The sequence below is a fragment of the Garra rufa genome, chromosome 15 (genome assembly GCF_049309525.1).
Source record: "Garra rufa chromosome 15, GarRuf1.0, whole genome shotgun sequence".
Classification (NCBI taxonomy): domain Eukaryota; kingdom Metazoa; phylum Chordata; class Actinopteri; order Cypriniformes; family Cyprinidae; genus Garra; species Garra rufa.
In genome coordinates this window covers 34003569-34023008 of record NC_133375.1, presented here as the reverse complement: position 1 = coordinate 34023008, position 19440 = coordinate 34003569, and the positions used below count along the sequence as shown (strand labels likewise).

The 19440-nt window shown below is 34.9% G+C and overlaps 1 protein-coding gene across 1 annotated transcript in view; it reads right to left on the bottom strand.

Annotated features, from left to right (window-relative positions):
- phf19 (PHD finger protein 19) overlaps positions 1-16995 on the bottom strand; it is a 60354-nt gene extending 43359 nt beyond the window's left edge. Inside the window, exons 1-4 of the mRNA XM_073818931.1 lie at positions 16799-16995; positions 10830-11035; positions 5400-5481; positions 5103-5198 (exon numbers count right to left, since the gene is read on the bottom strand). Coding sequence (XP_073675032.1) covers positions 5103-5198; positions 5400-5481; positions 10830-11009 — 358 coding nt within the window. The 5' untranslated portion in view covers positions 11010-11035; positions 16799-16995. The remainder of the gene's footprint in view (positions 1-5102; positions 5199-5399; positions 5482-10829; positions 11036-16798) is intronic.
- Between the last annotated feature and the right edge of the window lie 2445 nt (positions 16996-19440).

Genomic DNA, 19440 nt, shown 5'->3' with positions numbered 1-19440 from the left:
TATCATTTACATTCTGCCACTGGGTCAGATACTGCAGCGTCATGGTTTCAGCTATCATTTTTACGCTGATGATATTCAAATCTATACATCTTGCATACCTTCTCGATCCATTCAAATTGATCACATCTCTGACTGTGTCCAGGATATAAAAACATGGCTCAATTCTAATTTTTTGAAACTTAATATGGCTAAAACTGAGATCATCATTATTGGCACCCAATCACTTACCTCTAAAGTTCCCGCTAATTTTACTTGTAATATCATTGACACTCTCATTGATCCATCTAGTCTTGTGAAAAATCTCGGTGTCCTGTTTGACTCCTCTCTTTCTTTTCAGTCTCATATAAACTCTCTCACAAAATCAGCATTTTTTCATTTACGACGAATTGTTCAGCTCCGTTCATTCATTAGTGTTAAAGATACAGAAACTCTCATCCATGCTTTTGTTTCTTCTCGCCTTGATTACTGTAATGCCCTTTTCATTGGCTTACCTACTACCACCATTGCTAAACTACAGTACATTCAAAACTCTGCTGCTCGTATCCTCACCCGCACTAAGCGTTCCACCCATATTACCCCAATTCTAGCAGACCTTCATTGGCTACCAGTCACCTATCGCATTAAGTTTAAAATCCTCCTGCTTACTTTTAAAGCTTTACATGGTTTGGCCCCCGTCTACCTCTGCGATCTTCTTCTTCCCTATACTCCTCCGCGTTCATTGCGGTCCTCCGAATCTTGCCTTCTTGCGGTCCCTCGGTATCGCCTCTCTTCCATGGGGGGCAGATCATTCTCTGTTGTTGCCCCTAAACTATGGAACTCTCTCCCCAGATCATTTTGTTTTTCCAACAACTTGTCTGAATTTAAATCATTGCTCAAAACACATCTTTTCTGTGAATGTTACCTCTCTTAAGTTGACCTTTTGTTTATCACTCCTCTATGTCTGTTTTTTCAATATTTTGTTTCTTATTGTTCATGCTAACCTCCATGCTGCTGTTCGATGTTATCCTGTATTTTCATGTTTATTGTAAGCGTCCTTGAGCTACGGAAAGGCGCAATATAAATAAAACGTATTATTATTATTATTATTATCAGTTAATGAACTTTAAACTAACCTGAACAATGAACAACTGTATTTTTATTAACTAACATTACCAAAAATTCATAAATAGCGCAATAAATGTATTGTTCATTGTTTGTTTATGTTCTTTAACTAATGTTAACAAATGACACCTTTTTGTAAAGTGTTACCAGTTTGGGTTACTCCACCCCAAAATGAAAATTCCAATGTCGTTACAAACCCGTGAAAGCTTTGTTCTTCTTTGGAACACAAATTAAGATATTTTTGATGCATTCTGACAGCTCTCTGGCCCTCCCATAGACAGCAATGTAATTAACACGATCAACGTCCAGAAACGTAGCAAGGAGATCAGTAAAATAATCCATGTGACATCAGGGGTTCAACCATAATTTTACGAAGCTACAAAAATACTTTTTCGTACACAAAGAAAACTAAAATAATGACTACTTTATTCAACAATTTGTCTCCTCCGCATCACACTAGTTTAAGTTAGGAGCACAAGTGCTCCTAGCAAGAAAAGTAAGCGTAGAGCCCTGTGTCTATGGGAGGGCCAGATATGTCAAACAGAATTAAATTAGCATAAACATCCAGGGGTGCATTTCCCGTACTCCGGAGTTCCCTCAGGCATTTGTGCACACGCACTAATCATAAACGGTGCTTATAGAGGACGCACAAAAATACATAGATTAAAATGCATTTATATTTAGTTTAAATGGAAGATATAGATTGTACTGCATGTTAGCTAGTAAATTGTGCTAAAAAAAAACAAAATTTATTAAGCCCACATGTCTTACTAACAAGAACCACAGGTCGAGAGCTGTAGTTCCAACCACGTAAGTTTGTTCGTTTGAACTATGGTGTCGGGAAACACCCAATCGTTGAACTACGTTGGTAACGACGGAACTTGCGACTATAGTTGGCTAACGATGCTTTTTGGAAATGCGCCCCAGGTCACTTGGTGCGCAACTCGCCATCTTTCCCCACCTCTCTCTTTCTCCTTCACGCTGTCACATGATGACAACCACGCAGAGATGCGCTGATGGGCTCAATCGTCACCCGAATCCACAGCTTCAAATAAATGATCCGCCTGCCACCCACCCGCACCTATATTTTTCTCTGATTCAGATAACCGCACCCGATTCTTAATTTTGCATGACGGAATGGATGGTTCATTTTTAACAGCAGATTGATTCAGCTGATCTGCACATCGCTGCACACACTAATATACGTTTATCACTTATGATTTCAAGTCAAATCCACACAGAAAAGAATAACGTTAACTGACATCTGGATGCGACTCTCCGGAATCTCTGACAGAATCGTTCGGGTTTTCTCTGTATTAGAGCGGTTCTGAACTTACTATTTGAACGCATGCTTGGACTGAAGTGTACAGCGGTTCACCAGGTTTCATTTTTAAGGTATTGTTTTCGTTATAATCTACTGATTCAAATAATCATTAATAATTATTATTATACCACTGTGCGCCTAGCCTGACATGCTCTCGCATATGAATGAACGGGCAGCATCTGTGGACAGAGCGGGCGCGAGCGCATCAGGCACAATCGTCAAATCTATTTCAAAAGAAGCCGCCACGGTCCTGACCACATCACTGTCTTTACTGGGTGTTTTTAGGGAATATTTCAATTTATTAACATGCGATTGAATTAGCTATTGATGTGGTGGACTGTCATGATTTTGGCTAATGCAGGACTGAATGATGCGCATCAGAGAAGTGAGTAAACGCAAAGCCGACCACTGCATTACCGTGCTCAATAGCACAGGCGTAACTCCTTTCAAACTTTATAGGGAATGTCACCGTTTCTGTCACCAAAAACTACACACAAATGAAATCGTCTACCTGATGAAAAACATACATAAAACACGTTCATGTTTTAGAAAATGTAGTTAATATTAGCATCATTATAGATTTATCTCATCCACCCGCAAATAATCAGAACGCATTTTTTTATTACTCGACCCGCAGATTATCCGCAGCACCCGTGGATATAACCGCCATCCGTGCATCACTAATTCGTATTTTTAGGCATCAAATAAATTATACTTAATATTTAATCCTTGTCTCCTATATAAGTGCACTGTTTTTCATGACGGCATAACGGTATTGAAACTGATACCGTTGCTATTTTTAGATCCCGCTTTATACCATAATACCGTATTACCGCCCAAGCCTATGTCAGAATGCATCAAAAATACCTTTATCTGTGTTTCAAAGACGAACAAAGCTTTTATGGATTTGGAATGACATTGGGGTAAGTGATTAATGACAAAAGTTTCATTTTGGGGTAGAGTAACCCTTTAAACCAACAGTGATACTGTCAAACTTTTTTTGTAAGTCATGAATGTGATGAAACAAGAAACATTCACAGATTTCAGCATATTAGGCATACGATTAAAGGGGCAATTCTCTGCTGACAAGATGGGATTTTAATTAAAGTCGGCTGTCTATGCTGCAGATATTACTTTTTTTTTTCTTTCCTTCTTTTTTTTTTGGTAAATCTGTGCTACACAACTTGAGAAAACGGATACGAAAGTATGATCAGTAACTTTTCACAAAAGCCCTGAAGCTGTCCATAGTCTGCACAATGATGTATTTTACTGCATTTATCATTTATTCAATCGATATGGGCTTGGTTGCCAGGGTGTGGCTATGAACTTAGTAGGATGTTTTGGGTGTTTACTAGGTGGTTGACACCAACAGAATAACCATCAGTCACCCCACCTAAAACCACATAAAATAATACAAATAATAATAATAATATTAATAATAATAATTATTATTATTATTATTATCATTTTTTTTTAGATGTTCTGTAATATATTAATTTACCACAAGAAAAAAATTATTTAACTTGGTCAAATCAATTGTCTGCCCCTTATAATAATTATAATGATAAAAGTAATAATAATAATTTAGGGACGGGACTTGATCATTTTAGAAAAGAGCTACAACAAACAATTATTTTGACAATCAATTAATCTAACGATTATTAGAACAATTAATCAATTAATTAGTTAAAATATAAAGAAAGGTCACTTCAGCATTTTAAATTACATTATGTAATTACAATTATTACACTATTCATTTATACAAATAGATACACTACCAGTCAAAAGTTTTTGAACAGTAAATTTTTACATTTTTTTAAGAAGTCTCTTCTGCTCATCATTTACTTGATCCAAAGTACAGCAAAAACAGTAACATTTTGAAATATTTTTACTATTTAAAATAACAGTTTTCTATATGAATATATTTTAAAATGTAATTTTAAATGTATTATTATTGTTAGGTTGAACACAGCTGAGTGGATTTTTCCCAGGTTTCTTTGGTGAATAGAACGTTCAGAAGAACAGCATTTATCTGAAATATAATTTTTGTAACATTATAAATGTCTTTATCATCACCTTTGATCAATTTAAAGCCTCCTTGCAAAATAAAAGTATTATTTTTTTATAATTTCTCATCTCACATCTTCTTTTGTAAGTCAAATGGATAAAAAAAACTAAATAATGGTAAGTAATAATATTTTTGGATAAACTATTTTTATACAGTTCTGAGCTACATCAAGCTGTGATTTCTGCAAAAAAAAATATATAATAATGAAATATGAAATCATTTTTCCCAAATAATAAAAAAGATGGAATCATTAGCTAGCTCCACACTAGTTGTACTTTTAACTGAACGCGGCACTGACTGACTGTCTGTTTTTTATATCATTTAAATGAGGGTACGAGGATACTTTTTGTTAAAGTTTGGAACAACATGAGGGTGAGTAATTAATGACAGAATTTTCATTTCTGGGTGAACTAACCCTTTAACCATAAGAATGAGTAATAGTAAGAGCAATGCTATCACTAATAACCAAGTTTCTGAGTCATTAGTTCCTCAAAATGAATCACTACATTCTCTAAAGCAAAAAACAACTGTTTCACTGCGATACATCCTGGTTTTGTGTTAGGTGATGAGCTAGGATACAGGCAGCGCCCATGTCTGCCTCAGACTCACCTATTCCACACTTCCCACAGATAAGAATTTCATTACCAGGAACCAGAGACATGTCAGAACACACTGAGCATTTGGGTTCTTCCCCAGGGACACCAGCTGTGCGAGAGAGCGAGAGAATAAAGCTTTAGTTACCTCATCACAAAGCGGTAATACCACACTGTCACACACTCATCTCATAGGACACACTGATATATCAAACAAAATATCTGCTTTCTAGCTTGCTGATGAATTATTGCTGCTTCTTTTAAAATTAAAAATCCTGGGTTTGCATGATGCATATTCAATTCAACCTCTTACCATGCTGTATGTCCTTCCAAAGCACCCAGAACTTGGAGTTGTCTTCAAACGTCACAAAGCAACTCTGTTTTGAGGTGGTCACCTATAGGGGAAATTAAATAAGGAATGTATGTTTTGTGAAATGCAAACATAAAACTGTAAAAACATCAATATATGGTATATTTGGCAAATAAATTATTCATTATTATAGAGCATATGAACATTTCTTGTATGTTTTCTACTGGGACCCAGCAATTCATTTTTGTCCTCTGCAGGGGACATTGATTTTTGGCAATTTCAAATGGCACAGTTTTATATATCTGGTGTATCTTAAAGTGGACATCCTGGGCTTTCAAAGCACAGTATGATTTTCTTTTTCATGAAAGATATGTCCCTTACTTTAATAATGTCTTTTGTAAGGTACAACGTGTCTTTTCACCTTGAACAGGGTAACAATATTCCAATTAAATATGACATTTGGCAATGTGAAACAAGTAAATGCTCAACTGCTAAATAATTATACAACTTTTTCCATTAACAGTTGCCACTCAAAAAATGTTAATTTGAATAAAATAAAAAATTTTCCACTTCTACACAAATTCTGAAATAAATCAGAAAGCAAATATTATATACCAAAATATCGTTAATAGTTAGTTATGTTTTTAAAGGGATAGTTCACTCAAAAATGAAAATTAGATTTAATCTGTTTACCCCCAGGGCATCCAAGATGTAGGTGACTTTGTTTCTTCAGTAGAACACAAATGAAGATTTTTAACTCAAACCGTTGCAGTCTGTAAGTCATATAATGGCAGTCAATGAGCTCCACGGTTTTGAGGGTCAAGAAAACATACACAGACAAAACCAAATGAAACCTTGCCGCTCGTGACGATACATTGAGGTCTTAAGACACAAAACAGTCAGTCTGTGTTAGAAACTGAAAAGCATTTATAACATTTTTTACCTCTGATCCACCGCATTGTCCAACTGTCTTTAGCGCTTCCACAGTAGACGCATGCGCAGAAGCGATCTGTCGAGCGTAAACATCATTCATTGTTTACACAGTGCAGAGAGATTGTGGGTACGATGGCTACTCAAAATGGTAATTGCTTGTGCACATCCTGATTGTTGCAACCGATTAAAAACTAAAAGATTACGTTTGCTTGCGCAAACTCCTGGAGCGTTGACTTTTCACCAACTCCCAACTTTTGAGCCTGATCGGCGGAAGTTATGGCTGCTTGCTCTTCGGCACGTGCCGGCTGTTGTGCACACGCTCAGGACAGTTGGACACTAAGGTCAAAAATGATATAAATACTGTTCAGTTTCTTGCACAGACTGACTGTTTCGTGTTGTAAGACCTTAATGTATCGTCAAGCCACAGAATTTCATTTGGTTTTGTCTGTGTATGTTTTTTGGACTCTCAAAGCCATGGGTCCCATTGACTGCTATTATATGACTGACAGACTGCAACAGTTTGAGTTAAAAATCTTTGTTTGTGTTCCACTGAAGAAACAAAGTCAACTACATCTTGGATGCCCTGGGGGTAAGCAGATAAACATCAATTTTCATTTTTGGGTAAACTATCCCTTTAAGGAAATGGTTCGCCCAAAAATGAAAATTTGCTGAAAATGTGCTCACCCTGAGGCTGTCCAAGATGACGTGTTTGTGCCTTCATCAGAACAGATTTGGTCTGAAGTCTTAAAGGATTAGCTGACTTCTAGAACAAAAATTTACAGAAAATGTACTCACTCCCTTGTCATCCAAGATGACATGTCTTTCTTTCTTCAGTCGTAAAGAAATTGTGTTTTTTGAGGAAAACATTTCAGGATTTCTCTCCATATAATGGATACGTATGGTGCCCCTCAGTTTGATCTTCCAAAATGTAGTTTTAATGCAGCTTCAAAGGGCTCTAAATGATCCCAGCTGAGGAAGAAGGGTCAGAATTGCAACAAATTGACAATTTATATACTTTTTAACCTCAAATGCTCATCTTGTCTCTGCGATGTGTATGCGTAGTCTGTGTAACCCAGGTCAATACAGTTGTATAGGGTATAGGGGTGTCAAAATTAATCGTTTTTAGGAGGGAGGAGGTGAAGTGAGGCCAAGTATGGTGACCCATACTAGGAAATTGTGCTCTGCATTTAACCCATCCAAGTGCACACACACAGTAGTGAACACACACACACCGTGAACACACACCCGGAGCAGTGGGCAGCCATTGCTGTGGCGCCCGGGGAGCAGTTGGGGGTACGGTGCCTTGCTCAAGGGACTCACCTCAGTCATGATATTGAGGGTGAGGAGAGTGAGAGGAGAGTGAGAGGAGAGTGAGAGGAGAGTGCTGGTTATTCACTCCCCCCACCTACAATCCCTGCTGGACCTGAGACTCAAACCTGCAACCTTTGGGTTACAAGTCCGACTCTCTAACCATTAAGCCACAGCTGCCCCCAGAATGCAATTTTACGATGCATCGCGATGCAGACAAGAACGATTTGGTATCGGTTCAGTAATAGACCATAACCGATTATAACGGACTCAGTCCCGGTGCCAGAACATGCGACCCGGGGGGCTTATATGATTTTCCGGGAGGGGGGTTGGGCTAACGAGGGGAGTACTCTATATGAATAAGTCTTCAGATTTTAACTGAAAGGATTATTGCCACTTTCTTTACACAATGGTGCATTTAACGAACTAACAAACATCAGTGTGTATTTAACAAATATCTTTTTTTATTAGTAATTAATTTAAAAGACTGAAACATTATTTTTATTTGGTTGAAAAGACTGGCTAAAAGCACTGAGTGCGTCTATCTGGCTCAACACCGTTTTCTTTAACTATTTTACGCAAATATAATGTTTTGTTGATATTGTGAGTGCACATAAATAATAATAGTAGATCTTTTGCAGTTTTGAATGATGTATTACTCTTACCTTTATCAACAAAAATTGTGTATTTTAGGTTTCCACTGTTATTAAGAAAAAAATGCAAGTGATCGCGCTTGTGCTTCCATGTCAGCTGCAAAGCCCGCTTTCGCTTTCACTCTCCGCACAAACGATTGGATATGCGTCTAACAGCGCACATTTATCTAGGTTAAATGTTTAAATTAATATTGTGAAATGCATCAAGTGTTTTATGTCTATAAATTTTATTTAATGCAAGTCGTGTTGATTTGAGAAGGCTAAATTTATCAAACATGCTCAACTCATTGCCGTTGGCTGCTTGGTCGTTACTTTAAAAAAATCAAAAGCTTGAATTTAACAAACATAAAATGTTCCAAACATATTTCTAAATTAACTAAAAAAGGAAACAAAACTAAATCTAGCCACTTTGCCATTAGAATCCAAAACTGAACTATTTAATGGCTGCAACACGAACTCTGTTCTGATAAGATGTCGGACAAGTACGGAGCTCGGGTCTGAGCGTCTCAGGCTGGGCTCGTGCAGGACTCTATTCCCTCGTTTCAATTAAATAAGATCTGAGCGGTACCTCTCGGTTGAAATCTTATTCGGTTTAGTTTTTCGTTGAAAAAAAATATACGGCCCTTTTCTGTGGTGGAAATCCCTGGGTTTCGCCACCTGTTAAATACAGTTGAGCCGCGATATAAGCTTCCCTCACGCAGCCACTTTTCAGAAAAGATTATGCCGGAACTCTACAACGAAACCAAAGCCCAGGTATTTACTTTTGTGTATTTGTTCTAAATGTTGCTGTTGTCTTCTGTGCCCAGACTTTAGTTTTGTTTGATACATTCAAGAAGTGTGTTTTCTTTGAGAAGGTAAAATTAAAGTTTCAGTTCATATATCTGACTGTTTGTATTTATTAACACAATTGTATACATTTGAAGTAAAACTGAAAATGAGTATGCAGTGCATCGTCAATGCATCGTGATGCATCGAGATATTGTATTGAACCGAATCGATGACATGATAATCGTAATCGAACCGAACCGTAAGACCAGTGTAGGTTCACACCCCTAATACGGTATGTCGAAAAACTCCCATCTCATTTTCGTCTTCAACTTCAAAATCGTCCTATAACGCTCTTTTACCTTTTTTGTAAAGGGTGTTTGATCTTCTTTGTATGTTTACTTTGTAAACACTGGGTCGGTACTTCTGCAGCAATGCAGAACGATTTTGAAGTTGGGGATGAAAACAGGATGGGAGTTTTTTGACATACCCTAACTGTATTGACCCGAATCACACAGACTATGCATGTGCAGGGCAGAGAAGAGACAAGACATGCATTTGAGGTTAAAAAGTACATAAATTGTCAATTTGTTTAGAAAATAATTGATTGTTTCGCTAGATAAAACCCTTCTTCCGCAGCTTTTGGAAGGTCAAACTTGGGGTCACCATACATATCCATTATATGGAGAGAAATCCTGAAATATAATTTCTTGACGACTGAAGAAAGAGAGACATGAACATCTTGGATGACAAGGGGGTGAGTACATTATCTGTAAATTTTTATTCTGAAAGTGAACTAATCCTTTAAATGACCGTAAACAGTTTGGAGAAAATTGGATATATGTGTCAGATCCGACTCATGTGCATCAACCTGCTGAAGTCTGTCACTGATGAATATCAAAGAACAAAAGAAAAAGAGAAATCATCACTCGACTGCTCTAGTCGCTGATTAACTTTTGTAGCTTGAATAAAGATTCATTTATATAGTTTCTGCATATACAATTTATAGTTTATGTGATTGTTTTAAAATCACTTAAATTAAAAGTCGTTTTTTATTTCAAAGCCTAAAAATAAGAAATAATAGCTTTCAATTATACTGTAATGTTGAATAGCTATAATTAATAGGGAAAAATGAGGGAAAATGCATTTAATAGAGACACCAGTAGCAGGACAAATTGTAAATATGTTTAGTCATTGTAGTAGTAATAACTGCCTGTTTTTGCAAAATAAGTTTCATGGCTAGTAAAAAAAATTTGGCCGGTAAATTTTATCATGTCAACGGCCATTGGCAAGTGTGCCAAAGTTAGTTTTAGGACTTGTATTTTTGCTGGAACATTTTGAAGTTAAAATTGTCTCATTGATGGATTTGTTTATTACAAACACCCGTTAATTGACGTACTGGACTGGTGTGGATTACTTGTGGATTATTGTGATGTTTATATCAGCAGTTTGAACTCTGATTCTGACAGCACCCATTCACTGCAGAGGATCCATTGGTGAGCAAGTGATGTAATGCTAAATTTCTTCAAATCTGTTCTAATGAAGAAACAAACTCATCTCCATCTAGGATGGCCTGAGGCTGAGTACATTTTCAGCAAAAAAAATTTTTTGTGTGAACTATTCCTTGAATGCTCCAAGCACTAAAACAACTTAATTCCAATGCTTCATCTTGCGATGTTCCAGAAGGATATACAGTACAGTGTGTGGAATAAAACAGAGATGTTCTGTGCATTCAGTTCAGGTGTATATAACCTCTACAGTATCAGTAACTCACTCTCTGGATCTTGCCCAGGTAGTAAAGGCCGTCAGACCAGCGACACAGCACGTACTGGCCTACAGTCATGTTGGTTTCCTGGTCGCTGCAGGTTTTCTCTCTCTTGGGAAGCAGATGCTTGGATTCTAGAGGTTCCGACCCGACTGTCAGATATCCGTCACGACAGGCTGATTCCAACATGCTGACGATAGACACACCTACACTTCCTGTAAGCAAGTAAGAACAAACAAAACATAAATAGTAGGTAGATTACACCAAGTTTATCTCATGTGATGTTTCCCTACACTCTTTTGGAGTTTTTAGGTGTTTTTCTATGTAAAAAATGGTTTAACTATAAAACCTTAGTGACCACATATCTCTCTATAAAAACTCCCATAGAAACCAAGGAAAAGGTTGACATAATAAAGGGTTCTGCCCACTGGTCAGTTCAGCTGCATTTACAAATAAACATTTAGAAATGAAATGACAGCAAAAACACTCTAAGTCTGTCTATTTCTCCTCCAGTTGTTTTGAAATCTAAATTAACCCAAAAGATATTTATAGATGGGGAAAAGATTTTAAGGATTTATATGTGCAATTAATCGATAAGCATAAATGCAGAGCACCATCAATCTGAAGCCATGGCTCATTTAACATAATTAAAGCTTTAAAAACATGACAGCCATCTAGTTCTCAGGGAAATTCATGGGAATCAATACAGAGGATAGTTGCAGTTTAGTCCATTTATTAATGTGATAGTAAAAATAGGAACATGCACTAGATCAGTGTTTCCCAACCCTATTTGTCTTGCACAGCCCCTTCAATAAGGCTCAAGTACCCACCAGTAATGCGTCCTCTTAGTATAATTGTACCATTCACCATATTATTACTTACAAGATTTTTTTTTCCTTTTTTAACTGAAGTCTTGTGATGTTCAAGCACTGACTACAGCACGAGCAAATAGCATTCAATTAATGGCTGTGAAGAAGCAATATGATTGGCTGGGCCTCCTGTAGGGACACACCTTTTCATTAAACAATTTAAAGTTTTGGGTCAGCTTTAGATTTGAAAATCTCAAAATATAAAGGTGTTATTTTCTAAAAACATAATTTTCTAACATTTACAGACTACAACACAATTAAGGTCCTTTATAAAAAAATGTTTTGGTCATTTGAGGCAACCACTTAATAAAAAAAAAGGTAATTCCAACTTTTATCTCACAATTAGGATTTTTTCTCTCTCGCATCTCTCACATCTCGCCATTCTGACTTTTATTTCAAAATTACATAATTGTAAGTTATAAAGTCAGAATTGCTGGATATAAACTCGTAATTACAAGTTATACAGCCAGAATGGTCAGATATAAACTTTTTCTATTTTTTACTCAGAACTAGGGTTGCATCGATCCGATACTCTGGATCGGTTTTTGAATGGATCGGATATCGGTGATGCCTGACCGATCCAAATTCGATACCGTTGCCAGAGTTTGATTAAATAAATAGCAAGAAATAATGGTCTACTGTAAAAACTATAATAATTCATACAAGAACAAAATTATTTTAAAACATTGCCTTAAAAAAAAATACATTTACAATACGTTGCGCTGCTTACACAACCACATGTGACGTGAATGTGACAGGCGAGTTCAGAGGGAACTTTCACATGCAAAGTCTACCTCAGCGCGGTAAACATGTCCCTGATATTCTGGAAATATTTTACTCTTGATACAGCAGCTAGTAGCACTGCAAATTGTAATATTTGCAAAGCCAAAGTTTCAAGAGGTGGAAGTAGTGTTTCGAATTACAACACCACAAATTTAATCAAGCGTCTTCAAAAGCATCACGCAAAAGAACACAAGGACTTCGAACCGAGTGACAGCTTTTAATACTTTTTTTTGTAAATACTTTGTAAATGAGATATTGTTTAATACAGCAGTTAAATAAATAAGAAGTTATTATTAAATGACTTTCATTGTCTGACTATGACACTATTGCCTGATTTTGCTCTATTTCGTCGTCAAAAGTAATCTGAAACAAGTCACAACTGAGCCGCTGCGCATCTCCACTCAAACACAGCGGTGTTTCGTTTATGAATAAACGTGCTTTTTAAACGAATCTAGTGAAATGATTCAATTTCCCATTCAAACAGAGAGTCACTTGCTTTATTTCTGAATGAACCATCCGTTCGAATGAATCAAATCAATGAAATGATTCAGTAATTAAATCAGTGTCTTGCCGCCATCTGCTGGCAGATCTGTTCAGTTATTTATATTTGTAATATTTCTGTTGTCAAAATGTTATTTTTAAAACATTAATCCTAATATGAATTTATGAATTTGATTGCACTCATGCATGTCTCTCTTTTTCCCCCTTTTTTTATCCAACAATGTGCAAGCAGATTTGGTATTTCTTTCTTTACCTAAAACAAATAAATCTTAATGACAAAGTGAATTGTATACATTCTTTAGTTTTGAAGGTAAAATACCCCACTGATATCGGCCTGGTATCGGATCAGTTTTGAAAAAATGGTATCGTTGCATCCCTACTCAGAACTGCGTGATAAACTCTCAATTGTGAGTTATAAAGTCAGAATTGTGAGATACAAACACAATTCTGAGAAATTCAGAGGAAAAAAGTCACAAGTGAGAAATATAAACAAATAAAATAAAATAAAATAACAGTTTGTATTTCGCAATTCTGACTTTTTTTCCTCAGAACTGCAATGTTTGTATCTCACAAGTTTATATCACACAATTGCGAGTTATTAAGTTAGAATTACGAGATAAAAACTTGCAATTCTGAAAAAATATCAGTCTTTTTTCACCCCTGGAACTGGATTTTATAAAAAGTCAGAATTGCAAGTTTGTTTCACACAATTCTTAGAAAAAAATCAGAATTGCAAGATATAAACTTGAAATTCTAAGAAATAAAGTCTAAATTGTAAGATATAAACACGCAATTCTGAGAAATAATAATAATAATTTGTCAGAAGCGAGTTTATATCTCACAATTCTGACTTCATATCTAGCAATTCTAAGAAAAAAAGTCAGAATTGCACATTTGTATCATGCAATTCTGAGAAAAAGTCTGAATTGCAAGATTTAAACTTGAAATTCTGAGAAAAAAGTCACAATTGCAAAATGTAAACTAAAAAAAACAAAGTTATCTCACAACAGTTTTTTCTCTGAATTGTGAGATATAAACTGGCAATTTCAGAGAAATATTGTGAGATAAACACTTTTAAAAGTGTAAAGTGCGATATATAAATGCAATTCACAGAAAAAAATATATAAAAATGTTACATTTATAATTTTTAATTTTATAATTTATAAATTTTATAAAAAAATGTATAAATTTACCCCACAATTTTGAGCTAATGTCTTTCAATTCTGAGAAAAAAAGTCAGAATTGCACATTTGTATCATGCAATTCTGTGAAAAAAGTCAACTGCGAAATTTAAACTAAAAAAGAAAAAGGTTTGATTTCACAATGAGAAAAAAAGTCTAAATTGTGAGATATATAAACGACAAAACATCTAAGCCTATAAATGTATTCAAATTAATAGATAAATAAAATAATGAATAATAATTTCTCACAATTGTACACTCAATTCTGAGAAAAAATTAATTTATAATTTGAGAAAAAAGTCATCTTATCTCACAAATATGACTTTTTTTCTCTCGCATCTCGCCATTCTGACTTTTGTTTCAAAATTGCATAATTGTGAGTTATAAAGTTTATATCACACAACTCTGAGTTTTTAAGTTAGAATTATGAGACATAAACTCGCAATTCTGAGAAAATATAATCTGAACTGCAAGATATAAACTTGAAATTCTAAGATAAAAAGTCACAATTGTGAGATATAAACTGACATTGACCTCTTTTCTCAGAATTGCGAGTGTATATTTCACAATTCTGAGAAAAAAAGTCTAAATTGTGAGATATAAACACGCAATTCTGAGAATTTTTTTAATTTGAAAGTCAGAAGCGAGTTTATATCTTACAATTCTGATTTAATATCTAGCAATTCTGAGAAAAAAATCAGAATTGCAAGATGTAAATTTGAAATTCTGAGAAAAGTCACAATTGCAAAAAATAAACTAAAAAAAAACAAAAAGTTTTTTCTCTGAATTGTGAGATATAAACTGGCAATTCACAGAAAAGATTGTGAGATAAAAACTTTTAAAAGTGTAAAGTGTGAGAGATAAACGCAATTCAGAGAAAAAAATTATAATTTTTAATTTTATAATTTATACATTTTATTTTAAAATATTATAAATTTATCCCACAATTCTGAGCTAATGTCAGAAATGAGAAAAAAAGTCAGAATTGCAAATTTGTATCATGCAATTCTGAGAAAGAAGTCAGAATTGTGAGATATACTTAAAATTCTGTGGAAAAAAGTCACAACTGCGAAATATAAACTAAAAAAGAAAAAGGTTAGATTTTACAATGATAAGAAAAAAATTGTCAGATATATAAACTACAAAACATTTAAGCCTATAAACGTATTCGAATTAATAGATAAATAAAATAATGAATAATAATTGCTCTCACAATTGTACACTCAATTCTGAGAAAAAATGCATTTATAGTTTGAGAAAAAAAGTCAGAAGTGAGTTCATATCCCACAATTCTGACTTAATATCTTGCAATTCTGAAAAAAAAGGACTAAGCTCACAATTGCGGGAAAAAAAAGTCACAATTGTGAGATAAAAAGCTTTACTTTTTTTCAATGGAGGAAACATGCCTCCATGCGTAATAGATTTTATAGATATTAATTTTTAAATAAATGACCATGAAAGTCGTAAATGATTCAGTGTTTGGTTGAATTGAGTGATTTAATGGCTCGCTTAGAATATAAAAACGTGTCGCCAACTAGTGGCAGAAAGAGTAATCTCAGTGAGTCAAGTCTGTGAACAAATCTTTTAGGTGAACAGATTCAGAAGATTCAACTCCCTGAGCTGAATCACTATACAAACAATCTATATTGTGAGTAAAAAATAAACTCGCCAGTATCAAATATATTATAGTATGAATGTCATATAAACAAATTTATAAAAGCTGTGCACATTACACACAAAATTATGTAACAATTGTGAGATAAATTATTATTAATTATTTTATTTATCTATTCATTTGAATACGTTTCTAGGCTTAAATGTTTTGTAGTTTCAACAAAGTTGATCCCATCCATAAAGTCCCTGGATGGGAGCACTCAAAGTAATCCAGGTAAGCAAGTATGTACTGTATGTGCATGATGATTTTAACAACCCCGCAGGAATTCTGTAGAACTGCAAATAGATTCGTCCAACCACAACAGTTCTCATGGGGAATATTGCGTGACTCAATCACAACCCTGATGAGTTAAAAAGGGAGCAGAGAAAAAGAGCTGGTTGACTCATCGTCAGGATGTGAACTTCAGACTTACTTTCGACCAGTTTTCTTCTGTTAACATGCAGGAGTCCTCTTTTACAAATATTCAAATGAATCGAAACCTGGCGGCAGAGAATCACGATTTTCAACCGTACTAAAAGAATAATGCATGCGTATTATTCTAACTAAAAGAATAATACATGCGTGCTTTTTTCTCTTCCTGACAGAAAACTAATGCATCGACTGTAAAAGCATGCACGCCTGCATGAAAAGTCACTTCACAGCCATGCCCGCTTCTCAAAGAGACTTCTCTAATACAGTTGCTTATATAAAGCCTAGCCACTGCAAATCTTTGCACGGACTCCCTCCCATCTAAAGACATGCAACATCATCAGGGCATGCTGGAAAACTTGCGCACTCTAAAACTTCTCTCAGGGACTCAGACAAGTTGTCCCGCTGGCTGTAATCAAACATAACACGCACAAAACACACTCTTACTCTTTCTTCTGCATGATTAAGTTCGTCAGATCAGTGCAGCGGAGAGTGCTACGCACTGCAATACTGCAGATTTTGAATCGGGTAACATTCAAACACATCTCTCGCTGAGATTACCGCTTTGATTTCTCTCCAATCCCGCGGGTAAAACGCGCCAAAAGTGCAGATATTCCTCCTCTGGCAGCCCGAAATCCCATTCACGATGTGTAAGAGTTTTTGCTGTTTTTACAGCTCAGGCGACGCAGAAATGCAGTCAGTGAACGTCGCCATTTTTTCACCTTTTCCCGCGAATCATTTACGTTTTGCTTATGTAATTAACATAAAGCGATCATCATCATCTGCATACAGGAAGTACAGCAGCAGCGCTCTCGAGGAGGGGCTACAGAAGCTCTGCTCCAATGACAAAAAGACATTAAATTCTCTGAGAGGACAACATGACAGGGGGAAAGACTGTAGTGCAACGCAGAGATCAAACTCATGTGGAGTATGAAAGTGGACAACTATACACATTAGTTTTATCCATAGATAGATATTAAGATAGAAATTATAGAATAAAGTTATTAAACTTTCATAGAACTATTACATTATGCTATCATATGAACTATATAAGTAGAGATAAAGATGAGATAAAATAAAATATAAAGATGGATAGATAGATAGATAGATAGATAGATAGATAGATAGATAGATAGATAGATAGATAGACAGAAAGATAGGTAGATATATAGATTGTAGATTATATACAGTAGTTATATAAAGTTGTTAGACAGATAGATATTAAAATGATATACAGTAGTTATATAAAGTTGATAGATATTAAAATAATATACAGTAGTTATATAAAGTTTATTGATAGATAGATAATTACAATTATATAGTTACATGATGTTACTGATCAACAGATAGATAGATAGATATTAAAATTATATACAGTAGTTAAAGATAGATATTAAAATGATATACAGTAGTTAAAGTTGCTAGACAGATATTAAAATAATATAGTTATATAATGTTATAAATATTTTAAAATGTTATATAGAGATTGACAGACAGATATATAGATAAATAGACAGATAGATAAACAGACAGAAAGATAGTTCGATAGATAGATATAGATAAACAGACAGACAGACAGATATATAATGTTATATAAAGATTGACACATATATAGATAGACAGACAGATGATAGATAGATAGACAGACAGACAGACAGACAGACTGTTAACATTGTCTCAGTGAGAAATAATATATTGAGCCAATTGAAAAACAAATAAATCTACCAAACTATGTTATTGTCCCAATTAAATATTTTAGATTGTGGTAGCATACATTTTTTGTTTGACCTAATTCAAAAATGTATATTGGTAAATGTATATTGTTTAAGCAACCTTACTGAATTGTTTATTCCCTGTTGTCCCAAAAGAAAAGGAAAAAAATATTAAATGATGATGCACTGCCACATTTTAATCATTTTTAATGAAATCTCCAACATAATGTGAAAATTCTGTAAAATTATAAATACACAGTAAATTTTCTATACAATATAAAATGTAATAATTTATCTGAGGTTACTTCAACAAATGTTTAGTGTATTGCCACTGAATATTACCATTCTCACAAAAGGTACTCTGAGCTCATGAAATCTTAACTACTTAAACATTAAACACATTCATATATTAAAAATGTCAAAAACACCATCAAATTTAAGTAATGGGGAGATTACTTCAACCAGTGTTTACAGTAATAGAGTAAAATTTTGTCATTAATTACCCTCATGTCGTTCCACATGAGTAAAACCGTTTCATTAAAAATGTCATCAAAAATATCTTAATTTGTTTTCTGAAGATAAACAAAGGTATTTTACGGGTTTGGAATGAAATGAACGTCAGTAATTAATGACAGAATTTACATTTCTGGGTTAACTATCCCTTTAAGTCCTTGTTGTACTCACGATGAGTGCATACAATAATCCAAAGTGTACAATAAATGCATTTCCTAAGTTGTCAAGCTCCACCTCCTCTTCCAGGACAACGGAGACATTCAATCAATTGGTCGCATTTATTTATTCAGGGCTTTTAACAATACGGGTTGTGTCAAAGCAACTTTACAGTATTAAATAAGACAATAGTGTCAATAGTGCCAAAGTTCCTTGTTGCAGCAAAGTCAGATTTGCAAAGGTCTCATCTGGTTCCCATGGTCTTGCGCCAACAGCCGTCTAGGTGAGAAGTTCTTTACTGATGATCCGTCTCCGGGGCTCATCTAGGTGATGTGGTCTCCGCTGACATTCAGGGCTGTAGAAGTTGTCTCTAGGTGTTGATCCACCATCTGGGCCGGGTACAGACTGGCGACCATATGATCTCGGAATAAGAACAAAACAGACTAATATTAGTGTAGATGCCATTCTTCTTACAATGCAACAAGTACATCAGGTGTTATGGGAAGTGTTATCAGTTCCGGTTGACCTAACATTCAGCACACTTGACATGGCTGTTGAAGTGCAAGTGCCACTGCTTACCATTTCAAGAAGTCCCATTTTCATTGCAGTTGTGTGGTTCTCCAATGGCTTGGTATTCTGCAAAAACAAAGTATAAAATAGCAATGTCAATACTAAGTCTACATTAGAATTAGAAGTCTACATCCGAGCCATGTCTCATAGCAGCTCTCAAGAAAGCAACTCTTCACAAATTACATCTAAGAGCTAATAGTATTTGGCATTAATATGGAATAAAGCTTCACTAAAGATAAATACTCACTGTAA